Here is a 19,553-nt window from a genome sequence, read left to right as displayed (position 1 = left end):
AATTTTATTTTTTCAAATTGCTGTTCTTTAAATTTCTGTAAATTCCAGACTTTTAAGTAGACTAAGCTTTCAACCAGAAGTACGTTCCGTCTTTTATCTGTCCATAGCGTTTCTGCTCGTATAGATTCTTCATTCATCACTCCAACCAAGGTTTGTAAGTTTTACAATATAACTAAAACAATTCTTACTTACTAAAGCGTCCCATGTGTGATGTCTGTAGGAGTGTTTTCATGCATATTTGTACCTGCTATCATAATGTAACGAAGCTAGCGTCGTTTGCATGAGCTAATATGCTAACACGTTTACAAGTGTCTATGTTACCGCCTGAAAAACGGAATTTTATTTTTCCAAATTGCTATTCTTTAAATTTCTGTAAATTCCAGACTTTCAAGTTGACTAAGCTTTCGACCGGAAGTAGAAGTGCCATTCCCTCTTTTTCCTCTGTCCGTAGCGTTTCTGCTCTTATGGATTCTTTATTCATCACTCCAAGCAAGGTTTGCAAGTTTTACAATACAACTAAAACAATTCTGACTTACTGAAGTGTCCCATGTGTGATGTCTGTAGGAGTGATTTCATGCATATTTGTATGTGCTATCGTAATGTAATGAAGATAGCGTCGTTTGCATGAACTAATATGCTAACACGTTTACGAGTGTCTGTTACAACCTGACAAACAGAATTTTCTTTTTTCAAATTGCTATTTAAATTTCGGTAAATTCCAGACTTTCAAGTAGACTAAGCTTTCTGCTCGTATGGATTCTTCATTCATCACTCCAAGCAGCTTTTGTATGTTACCGCCTGAAAAACTGAATTTTATTTTTTCAAATTGCTGTTCTTTAAATTTCTGTAAATTCCAGACTTTTAAGTAGACTAAGCTTTCAACCGGAAGTACGTTCCGTCTTTTATCTGTCATAGCGTTTCTGCCCGTATGGATTCTTCATTACTCCAAGCAAGGTTTGTAAGTTTTACAATATAACTAAAACAATTCTGACTTACTGAACTGTCCCATGTGTGATGTGTGTAGGAGTGTTTTCATGCATATTTGTACATGCTATCATAATGTAATGAAGCTAGCGTCGTTTGCATGAGCTAATATGCTAACACGTTTACGAGTGTCTATGTTACCGCCTGAAAAACGGAATTTTATTTTTTTGAATTGCTCTTTAAATTTCTGTAAATTACTGACTTTCAAGTAGACTAAGCTTTCAACCGGAAGTACGTTCCATCTTTTATCTGTCCATAGCGTTGCTGCTCGTATGGATTCTTTATTCATCACTCCAAGCAAGGTTTGCAAGTTTTACAATACAACTATTACAATTCTGACTTACTAATCTGTCCCATGATGTAGTCTGTAGGAGTGTTTTCATGCATATCTGTACGTGCTATCGTGATGTAATGAAGCTAGCATCGTTTGCATGAGCTAATATGCTAACACGTTTACGAGTGTCTGTTACAACCTGAAAAACAGAATTTTGTTTTTTCAAATTGCTATTTAAATTTCGATAAATTCCAGACTTTCAAGTAGACTAAGCTTTCTGCTCGTATGGATTCTTCATTCATCACTCTGAGCAGCGTTTGTAGGTTTTACAATAGAACTAAAACAATTCTGACTTACTAATGTGTCCCATATGTGATGTCTGTAGGAGTGTTTACATGCATAAATGTACGAGCTATCGTAATGTAATCAATCAGCGTTAGCATTAGCTAATATGCTAACACGTTTACGAGTGTCAATTAGTATTATTAACTTAATTATTATACCAAATAATACAGTGATTGAATTGGTTTGAATAGAGAATAGATTCTGAATCAAATCCATCCATCCATCCATTTTCTACCCCTTAATCCCTTCGGGGTCAAATAGTCACCCCAAAAATCAGATACAATCGTTAGGTGCCAGTGTTGTTAGCATTAGCTAATATGCTAACAAGTTTACGAGTGTCTGTGTTAGCATTATTAACTTACAATGGCATTCTTTTTGTATTGTTTCAGTTTCACAAATTCCTCAGTGAATTCCCCAAAACATCACTGTGGAGTCATTGGGTCTTTTTAGCTGATTGGAGAGCGAGCTTGCGCAGCTAGTGGGTCCATGACCATGACTTCTGTTTTGTTTGATCAGCCGTTTTACTGACACGGTTTGGAAACAATTAAGGTATGTAAATAAACATTTACTAAATAACTGTAAATAACTCATTTCACAACGTATATATCTGCGACTTATAGTCCGGTGCGACTAATACAACATTTTGTGGATGTGAGTCTTATATAGCGGTGTGCTCTTTAGTTTGGAAAATACGGTAATCAATCAAGTTACAAAAAAAAATGCCACCTGCAATGTGGTGTCACACGTGCTGTAGCGTTTATGAAAGTAAACATGGCTCAGATTCTAGTAGGGCTTCTTAAGCGCAAGAATTATGACTCAAGTGTTGAAGTTGTATTTCCATGTGCACTTTCATTTTATTGACAGTTTAGTAAGGACACATATTTATTATTTGGTCTTATTTTAGCACAACTTAAACGTAAATGTATTTTTCGTCAGTTATTCTCGAGTCTCTTCTTATGCCGTACATTTGATTAGTATTTATTTTTCTAATCAGCCTGACCTAAGCCTAAGATGTATGTGTTAAATAATATGTATGCTTTTATATCATTTGACAAGGTTGTGCACTGTAAGTAAGTTAGATATAATTATTGAATAGGATTCAAATCAAGAGTAAGATGACTAATTCAGTGATAATATTTGAGTGTAGTGGAAAAGGTTAAGAACCTGTGTTGTACTACATCATCAACACTAATATTTCTAAACCAGTATGTTAAAAACCTCCAAAACAATGTTGTCCACACAATAGTGTTGTCCCGATACCAATATTTTGGTACCGGTACCAAAATGTATTTTGATACTATTCTGAATAATGGGGACCACACAAAATGGCATTATTGTCTTTGTTTTAACAAAAACTCTTAGTGTATTAAACATATGTATATTATTGTAATTTAGTCTTTAAATAAAAATGGTGAACATACTAGACAACTTGTCTTTTAGTAGTAAGTAAACAAAAAAAGACTCCTAATTAGTCTGCTGACGTATGCAGTAACATTGTGTCATTTATCTACCTATTATTTTGTCAACATTATGAGGGACCAACTGTACAAATTGATTAATCTACTTGTTCATATCTGCTTATTTTCAGTTTTAACATGTTCTATCTACACTTCTGTTAAAATGTAATAATCACTTATTCTTTTGTTTGATACTTTACATTAGTTTTGGATGATACCACACATTTAGGTATCGATCCGATACCAAGTAGTTACAGGATCATAAATTGGTCATATTCAAAGTCCTCATGTGTCCAGGGACATACAGTATTTACTGAGTTTATAAACATATGATTTTTTTTTTTTTTTTTTTTTTTTTAAAAAGGAAAAAAGATTTTGTGACGATAAAAAATATCAATGTCATCATAGTAGTATCGACAATATACTTGGTATCATTACAGTGGATGTCAGGTGTAGATCCACCCATGGCATTTGTTTACATTCACTGGTGCTAGCTTGCTGTTAGCTATTGAATCCTCCAACGGTGTGTAGTGAAGCATGTTTAGCTATTCCTCGCCCTCCAGTGATAATAATACTTGTAAGAAACTTTGTCGCTATGGAGGCCAGTATTAGTGATTTAGAAGTAGCTAAAACACTGCCGATGTATGTTAGCTGCTAGCCAGCTAGCCATGTCTTAAAGTACCTCTTTCTGAGGGCGTTTCAGTTTTATAACTTTACCTTTATCTTTACTTTTTACACCAAAATGTGTCCATTTTCCCTTTTCTGTCTACACACTGCTTGTAAGTACTCAGGTGTGTGTGCGCTGCCCAACATGCTCCTATGCTCGTAAAACCAGCAATGTCACCACGTGATGACGCATCTTAAACAAACCTGGTACTTTTTAGAGGCGGTATTGCACCGAATATGATTCATTAGTACCGCGATACTATACTAGTACAACCCTAGAACACACTCTTTTCATCCATGTTGGTAGAAAAGCAATATTTCTCTTGAAGTGAATCAGCATATTGTGAGACATCCAAGGCGTCAACATGACATCACCTGGCATAGCCAATGATGAGGCTACCAAACACAGTTCCAATTCCAGCTCCGGAACCAGCCACCCCCACAGTGGCAGCACCGGCACCGATGAACTTGGCTGCGGTGTCGATGTCCCGACACAGCGAGCTGGTCTGGAAGGAGCGACTCACGACTGACGACGGACGTGCTGGCAAGAGGGTCTGAGGAGAAGAACCAGGAACAAGCTCAAATCCAAATGGACACTCATCATTCATCCCTTCAATGAGATCCAGTAAATTTCATCCGACTTGAAGTTCTCACCTGCTGCTCCACAGTGGCTTCAGGTCTGCTAAAGACGGAGACGGGCCGGGCAAGGACTCTGGACCCCCCGCGCAGCTGCAGGAAGCAGTTTAGTCAGAGAGACTTTCAAATGTTCCATCTGATTTGTTAGCATGTTCTTTGGTAAAAGTCTACAAGCAGCTAAAATGCATAGAACATGAATGAGTGTGGAGAGTATTTGAATTTGATTTTTTAGTATGGTGTTTGGACGTTTTTGTAATATCCACAAAGTTCAGTGACCATGTTTGCACCATGACCAGGGAGGGTTGTTTGGATTATGTCATATAAGTAAACGCTGTGCTATTATTTCATAGTACTTTCAAGGGTCATTGAGCCGATTTACTTTGTCCACAATATGGCAGCAAATATGTAGCATTCGGAGACCGCCTGGTATTTAAGATGAATTTTTAGGAATAATTTGAAAGCCCTCTGCAGTGTGATGCGGTGTTGAACTTATGACATAGTTTGGACACCCTGGCTTTACCTCCAAGTGTGCGCAAACTACACTTAAATCTACATTGCAAAAATAGAAGTCTTAAGCAGGAAGTTATGTGTCGTCTAATAAAATATTGTTCATCCCTAGAAAAAGAGGAATACTGGGAATGATCAGTTCATCTCTTCACATACTGGGGTTGTTTTCTGGCTTAAACAACTAAATAGTTGTGCCCAAAGTTTTCAAAGCAGTCCTGGCATTAAGGATGTTCGGAACGTTCACAAAGTCGAATGTTTGAATTTGAATGTGCTTGCGACACCGTTTTGTGGTTTGTTGTACTTTATTCTTTGTAACTGCCCAGAATAGCAAATATCCACCAAATAGCCCAATAAGTTGTATTCACCAAATGTCACATACGGTTTTGATCAACAATCATAAATGAATCTTTCAGCACATACACAATGTTGACATCTATAGTCAGGGGCGCCGAAAAGGGAGGGTGGGGGGTTAATTGAGACGGATTCTAGGGGCCCATGATGGAGGGGGGCCCAGAGAGGCCCCTAATGATGATGAAATTATAATACAGGGGGCCCTGTAAAGATTCTTTTCATGGGGCCCAAAATCCCTAGCGGCGCCCTTGTCTATAGTAATATTTTGATAATCATAAATTTGTCTTTCAGCACATACATAATGTTGACATCTATAGTTATACTTTGATAAACAATCATAAATTAATCTTTCATCACATACACAATGTTGACATCTAGTTATATTTCGATAAACAATCAAATCTTTCAGCACATACACAATGTTGACAGCTATAGTCAAGAGTTTCCCTTTAATGTAATTGCCACACCTTGAAAATAAGTTTGTTTTTAACTTGAAAAATTATACTAATATAAAATATTGTAGCCCCCCAGAAGAAAACAGTCTGATGCTATTTTTAACTTTTATTACCAATTATATAACAAATTGCACAATTCCAACAGGTTTTACCTCCCGTGCAAACACTTTTGCCCCCATGAGTCCGCGCTTCCCCAGACACACAACAACACTTCCGCATTCTCCGCCAATCACCTTTCAAGCACAGACGGTATGTTTGCCATCAGATGGTCGTTACAGTATGAATTGATATATATGGACTATTATTTGTGCAATATTGACAAGTGATGTACCGAAAACTTGACCACCAGAAAAATACTTTGATCGCCGAAAACGGCGCTGCTGAAACGGGATGTAAACAAAACGCACGCCATTGTCTGGAGCGTTGTCAGCATGTCTGTGATGTGGACGTAATTTTTTATATAGGCTACATGTACCCGCGGACAGCCATTTACAAAATGTGCAAATATTAAGAGGACAGTGGCGGCTTTTAGGGAGAGAAAGTCCAAAATGAAAAACAGCGAGCAACAAGCAAGTTGTAGACCTCCATGCTTTTCCAAGTTTCATCTTTTTTGTGGTCTAGAATGATACAATAGTTCATATGTCTGGGAATGCCACAGACGTATAATCCCTGATATCACTCCAAAAATCTGTTGTTGATGAAGTATAGGGATCTATTCCATTGCATTGTTGGATTTTTTGCTCGTATCTGCTTTTAGTGGTAAGATCTAAACCCGTTGTGATATATCGCACTGTGTTTGCTGCACAGCAGCCATGTGGGCCCACCACTTTGCTTACTTCTGCTCCAAAGTCACGTGTCTGAATCAGTGTTGGGACTAACGCGTTACTGTAACAACCTTAGTTTCGGCGGTAACTAGTAATCTAACGCGTTATTTTTTATATTCAGTAACTCAGTTACCGTTACTACATGATGCGTTACTGCGTTATTTTACGTTATTTTTGATGTAGTATCGGCTAGAATCAGAAGATCTGAGTGTGTTTTATTGGAGCGCTGCAGTGTCGTCCTTCTGAATCTCTTGTGTCACAAGCCGGAGGCGCGCTGTGTGTGTGTCTAGGTGTGGGTGTGGGGAGGGAGGGGGTGGGGGCGTGCGCAATACAACGTAAACCGTTGGCCAACCAAAAAGTAACCACAGAACACTAGTGTTCTGTGGTTACTTTTTGGTTGGCCAAGTCCGCAGGGACCTGGAGGGGGTGTGCCTTAAGTCCGGCTGGAAATCGGGAGAAATTCGGGAGAATGGTTGTCCCGGGGAGAGGCACTGAAATTTGGGAGGGTTGGCAAGTATGAGATATTCTCACTTCTTTTCTTTTGTCGAGCACAAAGAAAATAACATTTTAGTTAAATGTAAGTTGTGTCTTGGATCCAGTCTACTGCCCAAAACAACAATTCAAATATGCCTGGTTAGGCTTTGTGTATGTCATGTGTGCCCTTGGTGTAAGTAACTGAGTTAGTAACTGAGTTACTTTTGAAATAAAGTAACTAGTAACTAACTAGTTACTGGTTTTCAGTAACTAACCCAATACTGGTCTGAATACAACCTATGGTCCCCTATATCGCCCAATAGTCACCCACAATCTCCATTACACTCCACAATCACCATTTATCAGCTGTGGTTCTTACAAAAATATATTAGGAAATACAACTTAAAAATGTATCTAATTATTGGATTCTTCTTTGCTGAAGGTCATAATGCAAATGATAAAAAATAAACAAGCAAAGACAGAGAAATGGTCTGTTATTGTTTGTGCTATGGCGCCATCTTTTGGACGAGTTTTTTCCCTGCAAGTGCTGCTGGGTAAATGTGAATTCCTGCTGTTAAATGCTTTGAATCGGAAGCGCCTTTTCGTCTTCTGATCATCATCATCATCATCATCCACAGCGTTTCTACTCGTGTGGATTCTTCATTTGTCACTCCAAGCAACGTTTGTAAGTTTTACATTATAACAAACAATTCTTACTTACTAAAGCGTCCCAAGTGTGATGTCTATAGGAGTCTTTTCATGCATATTTGTACGCGCTACCTTATTGTAATCAAGCTAGCGTCGTTAGCATTAGCTAATATGCTAACACATTTACAAGTGTCTGTGTTAACTTACAATGGCATTCTTTATGTATTGTTCCAGTTTTGTAAATTAACCAAAACGTCACCGTGGAGTTACAGTCTGTTTAGCTGATTGGAGAGCTAACTTGGCAAGCTAGTGGGTCCATGATTATGTTTTGTTTCATCAGCCGTTTTACTGTCTTGTTACAGACACCGTTTGGAACTTAAGGTCTGTAAATAAACATTTCTCTGTACCGTATTTTTCGGACTATAAGTCGCTCCGGAGTATACGTCGCACCGGCCGAAAATGCACAATAAAGAAGGAAAAAAACATACGTCGCATTTTTGGGGGAAATTTATTTGATAAAATCCAACACCAAGAATAGACATTTGAAAGGCAATTTAAAATAAATAAAGAATAGTGAACAGGCTGAATAAGTGTACATTATATGACGCACATATAACCAACTGAGATCGTGCCTGGTATGTTAAGCAACACATCATGGCAAGAGTCATTCAAATAACTATAACATATAGAACATGCAATACGTTTACCAAACAATCTGTCACTCCCTATCGCTAAATCCGATTAAATCTTCCTCCCCGGTGTCGCCTCTGGTATGTCCTTTCTTTCTGCTGCTCGATCGCCGTTCTCTGCTGCATATTTCACTACGTCCAGCTTGTAATCTACAGTATATGATTTCCTTTTCGGTGCCATTTTAGTTCAGCCCTTCTCAGTTTTTATAAGTTACCGCCAATGTTGATGTGATCCATCTTAATAGCTACGGCAGTAGCGTATAGCATATAGCAGTTAGCATACCATGACCCACAATGCACTTCTGCCATGACCCTCCCCCGCCGAATTCTTATTGGTTGACGTGTGAGTGACGATTGCTGACGTGTATGTGTGACGATTGCTGCCATTTGCTTCGTCTCTTACGCGAATGAGATAAATAATATTATTTTATATTTTACGGTAATGTGTTAATAATTTCACACATAAGTCGCTCCGGAGTATGTCGCACCCACGGCCAAACTATGAAAAAAACTGCGACTTATAATACGAAAAATACGGTAAATAAGTCATTTCAACAATGTATACATCTGCGACTTATAGTCCAGTGCGACTAATATATGGAAAAATATTTCTCCCTAAAATTTAGTGGGTGTGGCTTATATACACCGGTGCACCCTTTAGTCCGGAAAATAGGGTAAACTTGCGTGGATGGAAGTTGTTTTAACCCCGAATATGCGTTTTTGAAACGGTTTGTGTGGACATGTCTTAAGTTTACATTTTTAGACTATTTTTTACACTTTATCAGGCATTTCTTATTTTGACTTTACTATTTTGTTTAAACTGTGAGTGTTTTCCCATTGTCCCTAGTGCCTTGATAGCTGAGGAATTATAATCAGAGGAAGATTACATTTGATATCCCCATTTAATATATTTTCTCACGCTCCTGATTTTAGATAGGTCATTAAAAAAATACCAATAACTTTCCGTGGATAATAAACACTTCTATGGTGCCAACTTCACGTGGCGAAGTTGGTAGAGTGGCCGTGCCAGCAATCGGAGTGTTGCTGGTTACTGGGGTTCAATCCCCACCTTCTACCATCCTAGTCATGTCCGTCGTGTCCTTGGGCAAGACACTTCACCCTTGCCCCTGATGGCTGCTGGTTAGCGCCTTGCATGGCAGCTCCCGCCATCAGTGTGTGTGAATGGGTGAATGTGGAAATACTGTCAAAGCGCTTTGAGTACCTTGAAGGTAGAAAAGCGCTATACAAGTATAACCCATTTATCATTTATGCCCAGCTTTAAGCCCCACACAAGAAAGTTTATACGTACCAGAGCAGGAGAAGTGACAAACTTAGCGCAGGCATACATGGCTGGAACCTAAGAGAGAAACACAAAAGTTAATTCGAGCAAAACATGACCTTGAAGACCTCCTGCAGTGTTCACGTGCACTTTATGTCCGCGCCGCCAGGATTACACGCCACTTTGAGATTCGCAGCTTTATATGTTTTTGTCCTTTACAATTGGACCGACCTGGAACACGTGATGAACAAGTCGCATCATAGAGTTCCTATTGAAGAATTTAAAACAATTTAAACCAAACCAACATAATTACTTCGAAGATGTACGTGATTGTTTTTTTAGGTGTTTATGTGCAATGTTATTAATTGTCTCATGTAACACAAAATTAAATTTGGTACCGGCCCGGTACCAATCGATCCACGGACCGGGGACCACTGCTCTACAGGCTTAGTGGCCACATGCGTGGACAGCACCTTTTAGCTCTTATTTCCAAAATTGTGTACACTACTGAATTGGGGTCTTATGGCCGCTTATGTGGACAATTATACAGCCATCTGGTGGTGTCAGAAAAGTATAACATACAATGGAATTTAGAAAAAAAAGTGTAAAAATAAGAATTAGCATGTCACTAAACGTGAAGTACACATTTGTTACTTATGGACTAAGTACATCAGGGGTCACCAACCTTTTTGAAACCAAGAGCTACTCCTTGGGTACTGATTAATGCGAAGGGCTACCATTTTGATACGTACTTAAATAAATTGCCAGAAATAGCCAATTTGCTCAATTTACCTTTAACTCTATGTTATTATTAATAATTAATTATATTTATCTTTGTGGAAACACTGATCATCTTAATGATTTCTCACAATAAATATATATAGAAACAGATAAATATCAATATGCAACATTTTATTTTTATATTTTCTCTAAGTGCACATTTTTCAAATTGAACATTTTCAAATGATCACTTCTAAGACAGTCTTGTGAAATTACAATATCCCATTTTAACTAGCTAGCCACTAACATTTTTTGACAAATCATGAATTACTTTGCACCATGTTTGTACAAATAATAACTCAAGTAAAATACAAAAGTCAACTCTCAAATTTTTAAATAAATCATGTCACACTTTGAACTGGACACCAAATCTGTTATCTGTTTCTTTGTCAGTTAGTGGGAAGCCTGGCATTGCATGCTGTTAACTAGTGTGTTGTACTCTGGTGTGTAACTCGACACTGCAACTCTGAGTGAGTCTTGCAGATGTGCATCAGTGAGGCGTGTTCTGTGTTTGTTCTTGATGAAGTTCATGTCAGAAGAGGCTGATTCACAAAGATAAGTTGAACCAAACAGGCTTGCAACCTTCATAGCTGCTGCGCATACACCACTGTACTTTGCTGTGTCAACAAGGCACCAAAAGTTTGGTGCAGCCTGGTGGGCTTTGAGGTGGAGGTCATTTTGCAGTGTTACAACTTCGATCTCTACCTGTTCAGCATCCAGGCTGAATGTTGCACTTAAAGGCCTACTGAAAGCCACTACTACCGACCACGCAGTCTGATAGTTTATACATCAATGATGAAATCTTAACATTGCAACACATGCCAATACGGCCGGGTTAACTTATAAAGTGACATTTTAAAATTCCCGGGAAATATCCGGCTGAAACATCGCGGTATGATGACGTATGCGCGTGACGAAGTCCGAGTAACGGAAGTTATGGTACCCCGTAGAATCCTATACAAAAAGCTTGGTTTTCATTTCATAATTCCACAGTATTCTGGACATTTTTTTGCAATTTTTTTAATGAACAATGAAGGCTGCAAAGAAGACAGTTGTAGGTGGGATCAGTGTATTAGCAGCGGACTACAGCAACACAACCAGGAGGACTTTGTTGGAGCGCTAGCCGCGCTAGCCGCCGACCTCACTTTGACTTCCTACGTCTCCGGGCCGCCAAACGCATCGGGTGAAGTCCTTCGTCCTTCTGCCGATCGCTGGAACGCAGGTGAGCACGGGTGTTGATGAGCAAATGAGGGCTGGCTGGCGTAGGTGGAGAGCTAATGTTTTTAGCATAGCTCTGTGCAGTCCGGTTGCTAAGTTAGGTTCAATGGCGTCATTAGCACAGCATTGTTAACCTTCGCCAGCCTGGAAAGCATTAACCGTGTATTTACATGTCCACGGTTTAATAGTATTGTTGATTTTCTATCTATACTTCCAGTCAGGGGTTTATTTCTTTTGTTTCTATATGCAGTTAAAGCAAGATGCTATCACGTTAGCTCGTAGCTAAAGCATTTCGCCGATGTATTGTCGTGGAGATAAAAGGCACTGAATGTCCATTTCGCGTTCTCGACTCTCATTTTCAAGAGGATATAGTATCCGAGGTGGTTTAAAATACAAATCTGTGATCTACAATAGAAAAAGGAGAGTGTGGAATCCAATGAGCCAGCTTGTACCTAAGTTACGGTCAGAGCGAAAAAAGATACGTCCATCGCTGCCTCTCAAGTCATTCACTGTAACGTTCCTCATCTACGAATCTTTCATCCTGGCTCAAATTAATGGGGTAATCATCACTTTCTCGGTCCGAATCTCTCTCGCTCCATTGTAAACAACGGGGAATTGTGAGGAATCCTAGCTCCTGTGACGTCACGCTACTTCCGGTACAGGCAAGGCTTTTTTTTTATCAGCGAGCAAAAGTTGCGAACTTTATTGTCGATTTTCTCTACTAAATCCTTTCAGCAAAAATATGACAATATCGCGAAATGATCAAGTACGACACATAGAATGGATCTGCTATTCCCGTTTAAAAAAAAATAAATCATTTCAGTAGGCCTTTAACTGCTCAGCAATGCATATGTCCACGTTCATGAAAGGATTAGAAATGAACGACATACATGGCTCAAGCTGATCCAAGTCACAAAACCTGTTCTCAAACTCTTGCCCAAATCTGTTTATGACCTGAGAGTACTTTTCTGCGACTTTGTCAAAAGCCAGCTCAGATTCTACAGATTTTCTAGATTTGCCTGAATAATTTTTTTGAATTTAAATCATAATAAGTTCGAATAAATATTTCAGAAATATTTTTTGTCGAAAAAACAGAAGCTGAAATGAAGAATTCAATTAAAATGTATTTATTATTATTTACAATAAATTAAAAAAATTACTTGAACATTGATTTAATATGTCAGGGAAGAAGAGGAAGGAATTTAAAAGGTAAAAAGGCATATGTGTTAAAAAATCCTAAAATCATTTTTAAGGTTGATTTTTTTCTCTAAAATTGTCTTTCTGAAAGTTATAAGAAGCAAAGTAAAAAAATAAATGAATTTATTTAAACAAGTGAAGACCAAGTTTTTAAAATATTTTCTTGGATTTTCAAATTCTATTTGAGTTTTGTCTCTCTTATAATTAAAAATGTCGAGCAAAGCGACACCAGCTTGCTAGTTGTGGGGAGGCGGGGCCGGCGGACTGACTGCGCCCGCTCCAAGATGGCGGCGAGGAGGCGTGGACGAGCGAGCGGCAAGGTGGGGCGCGCTGGGAGCGACGCCGCAATCAGCATAAGGTGCGTGGAGCGCGCAGCTGTGGACAGTGCAATCACCCTCTCGGACCGTATAAAAGGGCGAGAGACGTGAACATCAAGGGAGGAGACGGAGAAAGACGGCGGACGGGAGGAAACCATCCTCTGCTGCCACGCAAACGACGGCGACATGCTGCTGAAAAGCAGACGGCGGACGGGAGGAAACCATTTATGTGCTCACGTGAGAAAAAAGGCAGCTGCTGAAAAGCACGCAAAAGACTCTGAAATAATAAAGAAGTCTAAACCGTCTCAGACAATGTCTTCCCTGGATGGTCCTGAGAACCCGCATGACAGTTAGGACTGTCACACTAGTAAATAAATAAAATTTAAAAAATAGAGGCAGCTCACTGATAAGTGCTGCTATTTTTAGAACAGGCCAGCGGGCCGACTCATCTGGTCCTTACAGGCGACCTGGTGCCCGCGGGCACCGCGTTGGTGACTCCTGAAGTACATCATATCAAAAGATGATTCTTAGTTTTTATTCTAATTAGGGTCCAATAAGCCCAAATAGCAAAGAGAAATAAAAAAAGCATGTAAACAAACAGCTTGGGCCTTAAGTGGTTAAATACATTATTTACATAAACATTAATTATATATATAAAATAAATTAGATGTTTAAACATAAATTATATACATACATATTAATTAAATGCATAAACATGAATTATATACAGTAAGTGTCAGTACATAAAATCAATTAAGATATCTATCCATCCATCCATCTTCCTCCGCTTATCCGAGGTCGGGTCGCGGGGGCAGCAGCCTAAGCAGTGAAGCCCAGACTCTCCTCTCCCCAGCCACTTCGTCCAGCTCCTCCCGGGGGATCCCATATATATTAAGATATATAAACATTAATTATATACATAAACACTAATTAAATTGCTGTATTCGTGGCAGTTTTTTCAGAGACTGTCCACGTTCTGAGGCTTATTTTTTACAATAATATTGAATCAACTTGTGATTTTATGAATCCCTTAAATGCTCTTTGTAACCTCAATCTCAGAGAGCACAAGATTCCAACAAACATTATATACTGTGTTGACGTTTTACTCGTTTTATAGCGCGCAGCCTTAAAAGTAGATGGCAGTAAAATATAGGAAATCAATATAAATATAACCATGCTTGCATAACGCTGAAGGAATGAGGCTTGTGGAAAGTAAACATGGGTCAAGTTGACCAAGGTTAGTTAATCCAGGTCTGGGTGGAGCTCAGATTAAGCACTTAATGCTAAAATATCCTTCCCATCGACACGTTAACCAGTGGAGGATCAATATTTGCAGGAAAAGTCTTGGTAACATTCTCCTTCTTAATTGATTACCATTGATCACTAGCGCCGCGGGAAGCTAACAAGCTAAATAGTGGACAATGGTCTTAGTTACGCAGCACTGCCCCAACAGCTTCAGTGCAGAATTGCTCCTCTAACTTTAAAATAATCAAGATTAGGGCTGGGAATCATCCATCCATCCATTTTCTACCGCTTATTCCCTTTGGGGTTGTCTATTCAATTGCAACTCATAAAAACGTTCCAACTGGATTAAGTCAATAATGAAAATGTCCGTGTCGGAAAAGAACTGCGCAGAAACTACGTTTTAAGGCCTGTAGGTGTACAAACTACAGGTAGCCACTTCCAGAAATATTATACATAATAGTACTTTTGGCTTACATATACACAGTCGTAGTCAAAAGTTGACATACACTTGTAAAGAACATAATGTCATGGCTTTCTTGAGTTTCCAATCATTTCTACAACTCTTATTTTTTATGTGATAGAGTGATTGGAGCACATACTTGTTGGTCACAAAAAACATTCATGAAGTTTGCTTATTTTATGAATTTATTATGGGTCTACTGAAAATGTGAGCAAATCTGCTGGGTCAAAAGTATACATACAGCAATGTTAATATTTGCTTACATGTTCCTTGGCAAGTTTCACTGCAATAAGGCGCTTTTGGTAGCCATCCACAAGCTTCTAGCAACACATGGACAAAGATAAGACCTTCTGGAAAAAAGTTCTGTGGTCAGATGAAACAAAAATGGAGCTGTTTGGCCAAAATACCCAGCAATATATTTGGAGGAGAAAAGGTGAGGCCTTTAATCCCAGGAACACCATTCTTACTGTCAAAGCATGGTGGTGGTAGTATTATGCTCTGGGCCTGTTTTGCTGCCATTAGAACTGGTGCTTTACAGAGAGTAAATGGGACAATGAAAAAGGAGGATTACCTCCAAATTCTTCAGGACAACCTAAAATCATCAGCCCGGAGGTTGGGTCTTGGGCGCTATTGGGTGTTCCAACAGGACAATGACCCCCAAACACACATCAAAAGTGGTAAAGGAATGGCTAAATCAGGCTAGCATGAAGGTTTTAGAATGGCCTTCCCAAAGTCCTGACTTAAACGTGTGGACAATGCTGAAGAAACAAGTCCATGTCAGAAAACCAACACATTTAGCTGAACTGCCACCAATTTTGTCAAGAGGAGTGGTCAAAAATTCAAGCAGAAGCTTGTGGATGGTTACCAAAAGCGCTTTATTGCAGTGAAACTTGCCAAGGTACATGTAAGCAAATATTAACATTGCTGTATGTATACTTTTCACCCAGCAGATTTGGTCACATTTTCAGTAGACCCATAATAAATTCATAAAAGAAGCAAACTTCATGAATGTTTTTTGTGACCAACAAGTATGTGCTCCAATCACTATCACAAAAAAAATAAAAGTTGTAGAAATTATTTATTTAGAAATTATTGGAAACTCAAGACAGTCATGACATTATGTTCTTTACGTCCTGCTCAGTGGCCTTATGGTTAGAGTGTCCGCCCTGAGATGGGTAGGTTGTGAGTTCAAACCCCGGCCGAGTCATACCAAAGACTATAAAAATGGGAGCTGTCACGCCAAATTTCTTCCCCCTACAAAAACCCCCCATTTACTTCCGTGGTCATGTTTCCTCTTACGTCATTGACAGCGATCAATAGCACTTCGGCTTTGACTGCCCGCCGCTGGAAGGATACTTCGTCTTTGACAGCTGCTGGAATCTGAAGAAATCGATTATTGTTTGTTTTTTGTACAGGCGCAAAACAAGACAGCCGCGTGCCGGTTAAGGACCCCCGGCAACTTTGTGATTTTATTGGACGCAGCCCCGGAAGTAAATGGGGGGGGGTTGTAGGGGGAAGAAAGTTGGCATGACAGAGCCATTACCTCCCTGCACTCAGCATCAAGGGTTGGAACTGGGGGTTATATCACTAAAAATTATTCCTGGGCACGGCCACCGCTACTGCTGCCCACTGCTCCCCTCACCTCCCAGGGGGTGATCAAGGGTGATGGGTCAAATGCAGAGAATAATTTCGCCACACCTAGTGTGTGTGTGGCAACCATGGGTAATTTAACTTTTTTTTACAAGTGTATGTAAACTTTTGACCACCACTGTAAATATTAGCATTTTTGTTCTCATGCGTATACACTTTTGGTTTTTGTACGCCCAACTTTGACAACAATTTATGCCAAAAGTCTGCCCCGGTTTTTTGTACACAGCCTCAGTTAAAGCATGTTGAAACCGGACTTACACTTGAATAGGTGCTTCTTTTATTAGTACAAATGCAAAATAATCCACCTTGGGGCCAAAGAGAGTTGAGAGTGCAGTCACTTTGGTAAAGAAGGTGAGAAACACTATTGGATTTAAGGGTAAATTCATAGAAAAGATAAATCAATGCATTTTATTTGTGTATTCATGTGTATATATGAATTGAAGGAGTTACTAATATAAATATTTAAACCAGTCAAATGTATGCCAACAAAACATCCACATTTAAGTCATTTAGTGTAGTGTACTAGGGCTGGGCGATAAAACCATAATTATATATCGTGGTAGACACGTCATCGAAATCAATAAAAAATACATTTGATAAAACGTTGAATATTTATATCTCTTCTTTGTGGGGAAAAACAGCGAAAGTATGGGAGCAAGGTTGGTTGCATGAACAAAAGACACTCTGGTAACAGAGCAACGCAGGAAGTGATCACGTGACACGCCAACATCCAATCAGATGACAGTATCAACCATCACGTTTAGTTGTCTCTCTCTTGAGTAAGAAGACAGAATGGTACTTTTGGGGATTTTTTCCCCAAAGGGGATCGTGGTCGGACCAATGTGGTCTGTAAACGATGGCCAATATCGCACCGCCTGAGCTCACCCTTTAGAGCACAGCTGTGACTTCCTGCCACTAAACCTGCAGACAATACTTCTCAGGTTTACATTTCCTTACACTTTATGCAGCATTTCTTACATATTCTTTATTCTTGCATCTTCATTTTTAATATTTTGTTTACGTTGAGTGTTTTCCATGCTTGTGTTGACATTTCCTTTCTGTCTTGATAGCCAAGGAATTCAATTTGGAGGAAGATTACATTTCAAATAAAATATATTATTCTCAAGCTCGTTATTTTCCATAAGTCATTAAAAAAATCGATATGACCCATATAAAACAAATATTGTGAATCAGTTTTCAGCAATATCGCCCAGCCTTGAATAATTAATCATATTACATGTTGTTTTCTAGACATGAATATAATTTGTACACATTAATATTTAAAACAAGTAATGTTAATGAGAATGACAGATTTATTTGGAACCTTGCAGGAAGCTAACAATGCTAACTGCTCTGTCAAGCTAACTAGCTGAAGGTCAACATGAGCCACTAAAGACGAGGCCTTCAAATGGTGCCGGGTGCAGATCCATTAAAGGTTCACACTTAGCGCCATGAGATGTACACATCTATTATTCACGTCAAGGCAGAAAGTGTGTGAATGAGCTGAAGGCCTGCCGGCAGACATTTTGTGTCAAAGTAGTTGAGCAGATTAGGGTAACGCAACTGACTGACATTTGCATATTCATACACACAAACAGACATTTAACACATTTATGCAGAAAAGTAATATTAAGATGTGACATTGACTGCTAAGCTGGCTAGCGTTAGCTCCAGCAGCCTTCCTGACAGCTCGCACGGCGAACCAATAACATCCCCCACACACACACGCATGAAATATCCTACTAACGCGGTTATATGTGTATAATAAGCACATTGGAGATTATATTACCGGTGATTTAGGCTTCGGGAGGGTCCGGGACGTCGGCTTTCGCACTCACTTATGGTCTAAGCACGTAGAAGGAGACCACTTGTCACCTTGTCATTTATAAGCGCAGCGGCTACGTCCTCGTCGCTCATTGGCCGCAGCCTCGCGCTAAATCATACGTCATCATATCACTTCCGTTACTCCAACCTATTAAATTGGAGTTTGTTGAACTGAAGTATCTCATTGGGTCAGTTACATGAAAGGGGCGGGATCGAGTGAGCATTAACTAATATAATTGGATAGTCTTGCCGGGGGTGACGACGACTGACCTTTTTTTTTCTTTTTATATTTATTTATAGTTACCCGTTTTAATAGTGGGTTTGAATGTAAAAACGAACGAATTATTCTTCTTTTTTTAAAATTATTTATAAACCTTTATTTATAAATGTCAACATTTACAAACAGTTGAGAAATAATAATCAAAGTAGGTACAAAAACAGTACAAAACAGCACCAGGGCGTTGTAAATTCAAAGTAACTAAAATAGAATGCAATATATATATATATATATATATATAAAACAAACAAAGTGCAAAGCCATAGGCTCACACAATTTCAGTAAATAACTTACATTTGGAACACAGCATCATCGTTTTCACAGCTTTTTGGTTGTTAGAGGTAAAGAGTGTTTTAACGCAGAGTTCTAATTCTTTTTTAAAGGCACAAAAAACAGGTCGGGTATTGAGAAACTTACATTTATGAATATAAAACTTAGCCAATAGTATTCCTTTTCATTTTTTTTAATACAGTGTAAAAACCAAATAGCACATATTTAAAACAAAGCACAAATTTGTCATGAATATTGTACAGGATGACCACGAGACTGACCTTTCAAACACGTCCCGTGTCCGAGCCTGCTTCCGGGTAAAATACAGGAAGTCCCGCCTACAAGTTTAGGGTTTTTAATTTGAACATAAATGGTTAATAAACGAAAGGCATGAATATGTAAGTTGGAAAACGCAAACAATACAAGAGGAAAAATAAAGTGAGGTCAACTGCAACCATCGGTCAAAATTATTGATCGTATGACTGAGTTGCCATGACTAAAGTCGACACTAGAGGGCGACATTTAATCATCTTTAGTCTTTGTACACTCATCATCAATGTTAAGGAATGCTAAATGATTTATTATAAAAGATCAATAATACACTGTTGGTTGATATTCCTCATTTAAATTTTTCTCTAGTCTTTATATTTAAATGTAAATTAAATGTATATCCCACGAAAGCCTCACCAATCCACTTCTCCATTAAATACACTGGTGGTCAAAAGT

At 38.8% G+C, this 19,553-nt stretch overlaps 1 protein-coding gene across 1 annotated transcript in view; it reads right to left on the bottom strand.

The window, feature by feature from the left end:
• LOC133651707 (ATP synthase F(0) complex subunit C3, mitochondrial-like) overlaps nucleotides 1-18,359 on the bottom strand; it is a 19,030-nt gene extending 671 nt beyond the window's left edge. The window contains exons 1-4 of the mRNA XM_062049744.1: nucleotides 18,246-18,359; nucleotides 9,620-9,667; nucleotides 4,381-4,455; nucleotides 4,102-4,280 (exon numbers count right to left, since the gene is read on the bottom strand). Coding sequence (XP_061905728.1) covers nucleotides 4,102-4,280; nucleotides 4,381-4,455; nucleotides 9,620-9,658 — 293 coding nt within the window. The 5' untranslated portion in view covers nucleotides 9,659-9,667; nucleotides 18,246-18,359. The remainder of the gene's footprint in view (nucleotides 1-4,101; nucleotides 4,281-4,380; nucleotides 4,456-9,619; nucleotides 9,668-18,245) is intronic.
• Between the last annotated feature and the right edge of the window lie 1,194 nt (nucleotides 18,360-19,553).

The sequence above is a fragment of the Entelurus aequoreus genome, linkage group LG06, assembly GCF_033978785.1.
Source record: "Entelurus aequoreus isolate RoL-2023_Sb linkage group LG06, RoL_Eaeq_v1.1, whole genome shotgun sequence".
In the NCBI taxonomy this organism is placed as follows: Eukaryota; Metazoa; Chordata; class Actinopteri; order Syngnathiformes; family Syngnathidae; genus Entelurus; species Entelurus aequoreus.
Note: the sequence above shows the minus strand (reverse complement) of the source record. Positions and strands in the feature narration are given on the sequence as shown.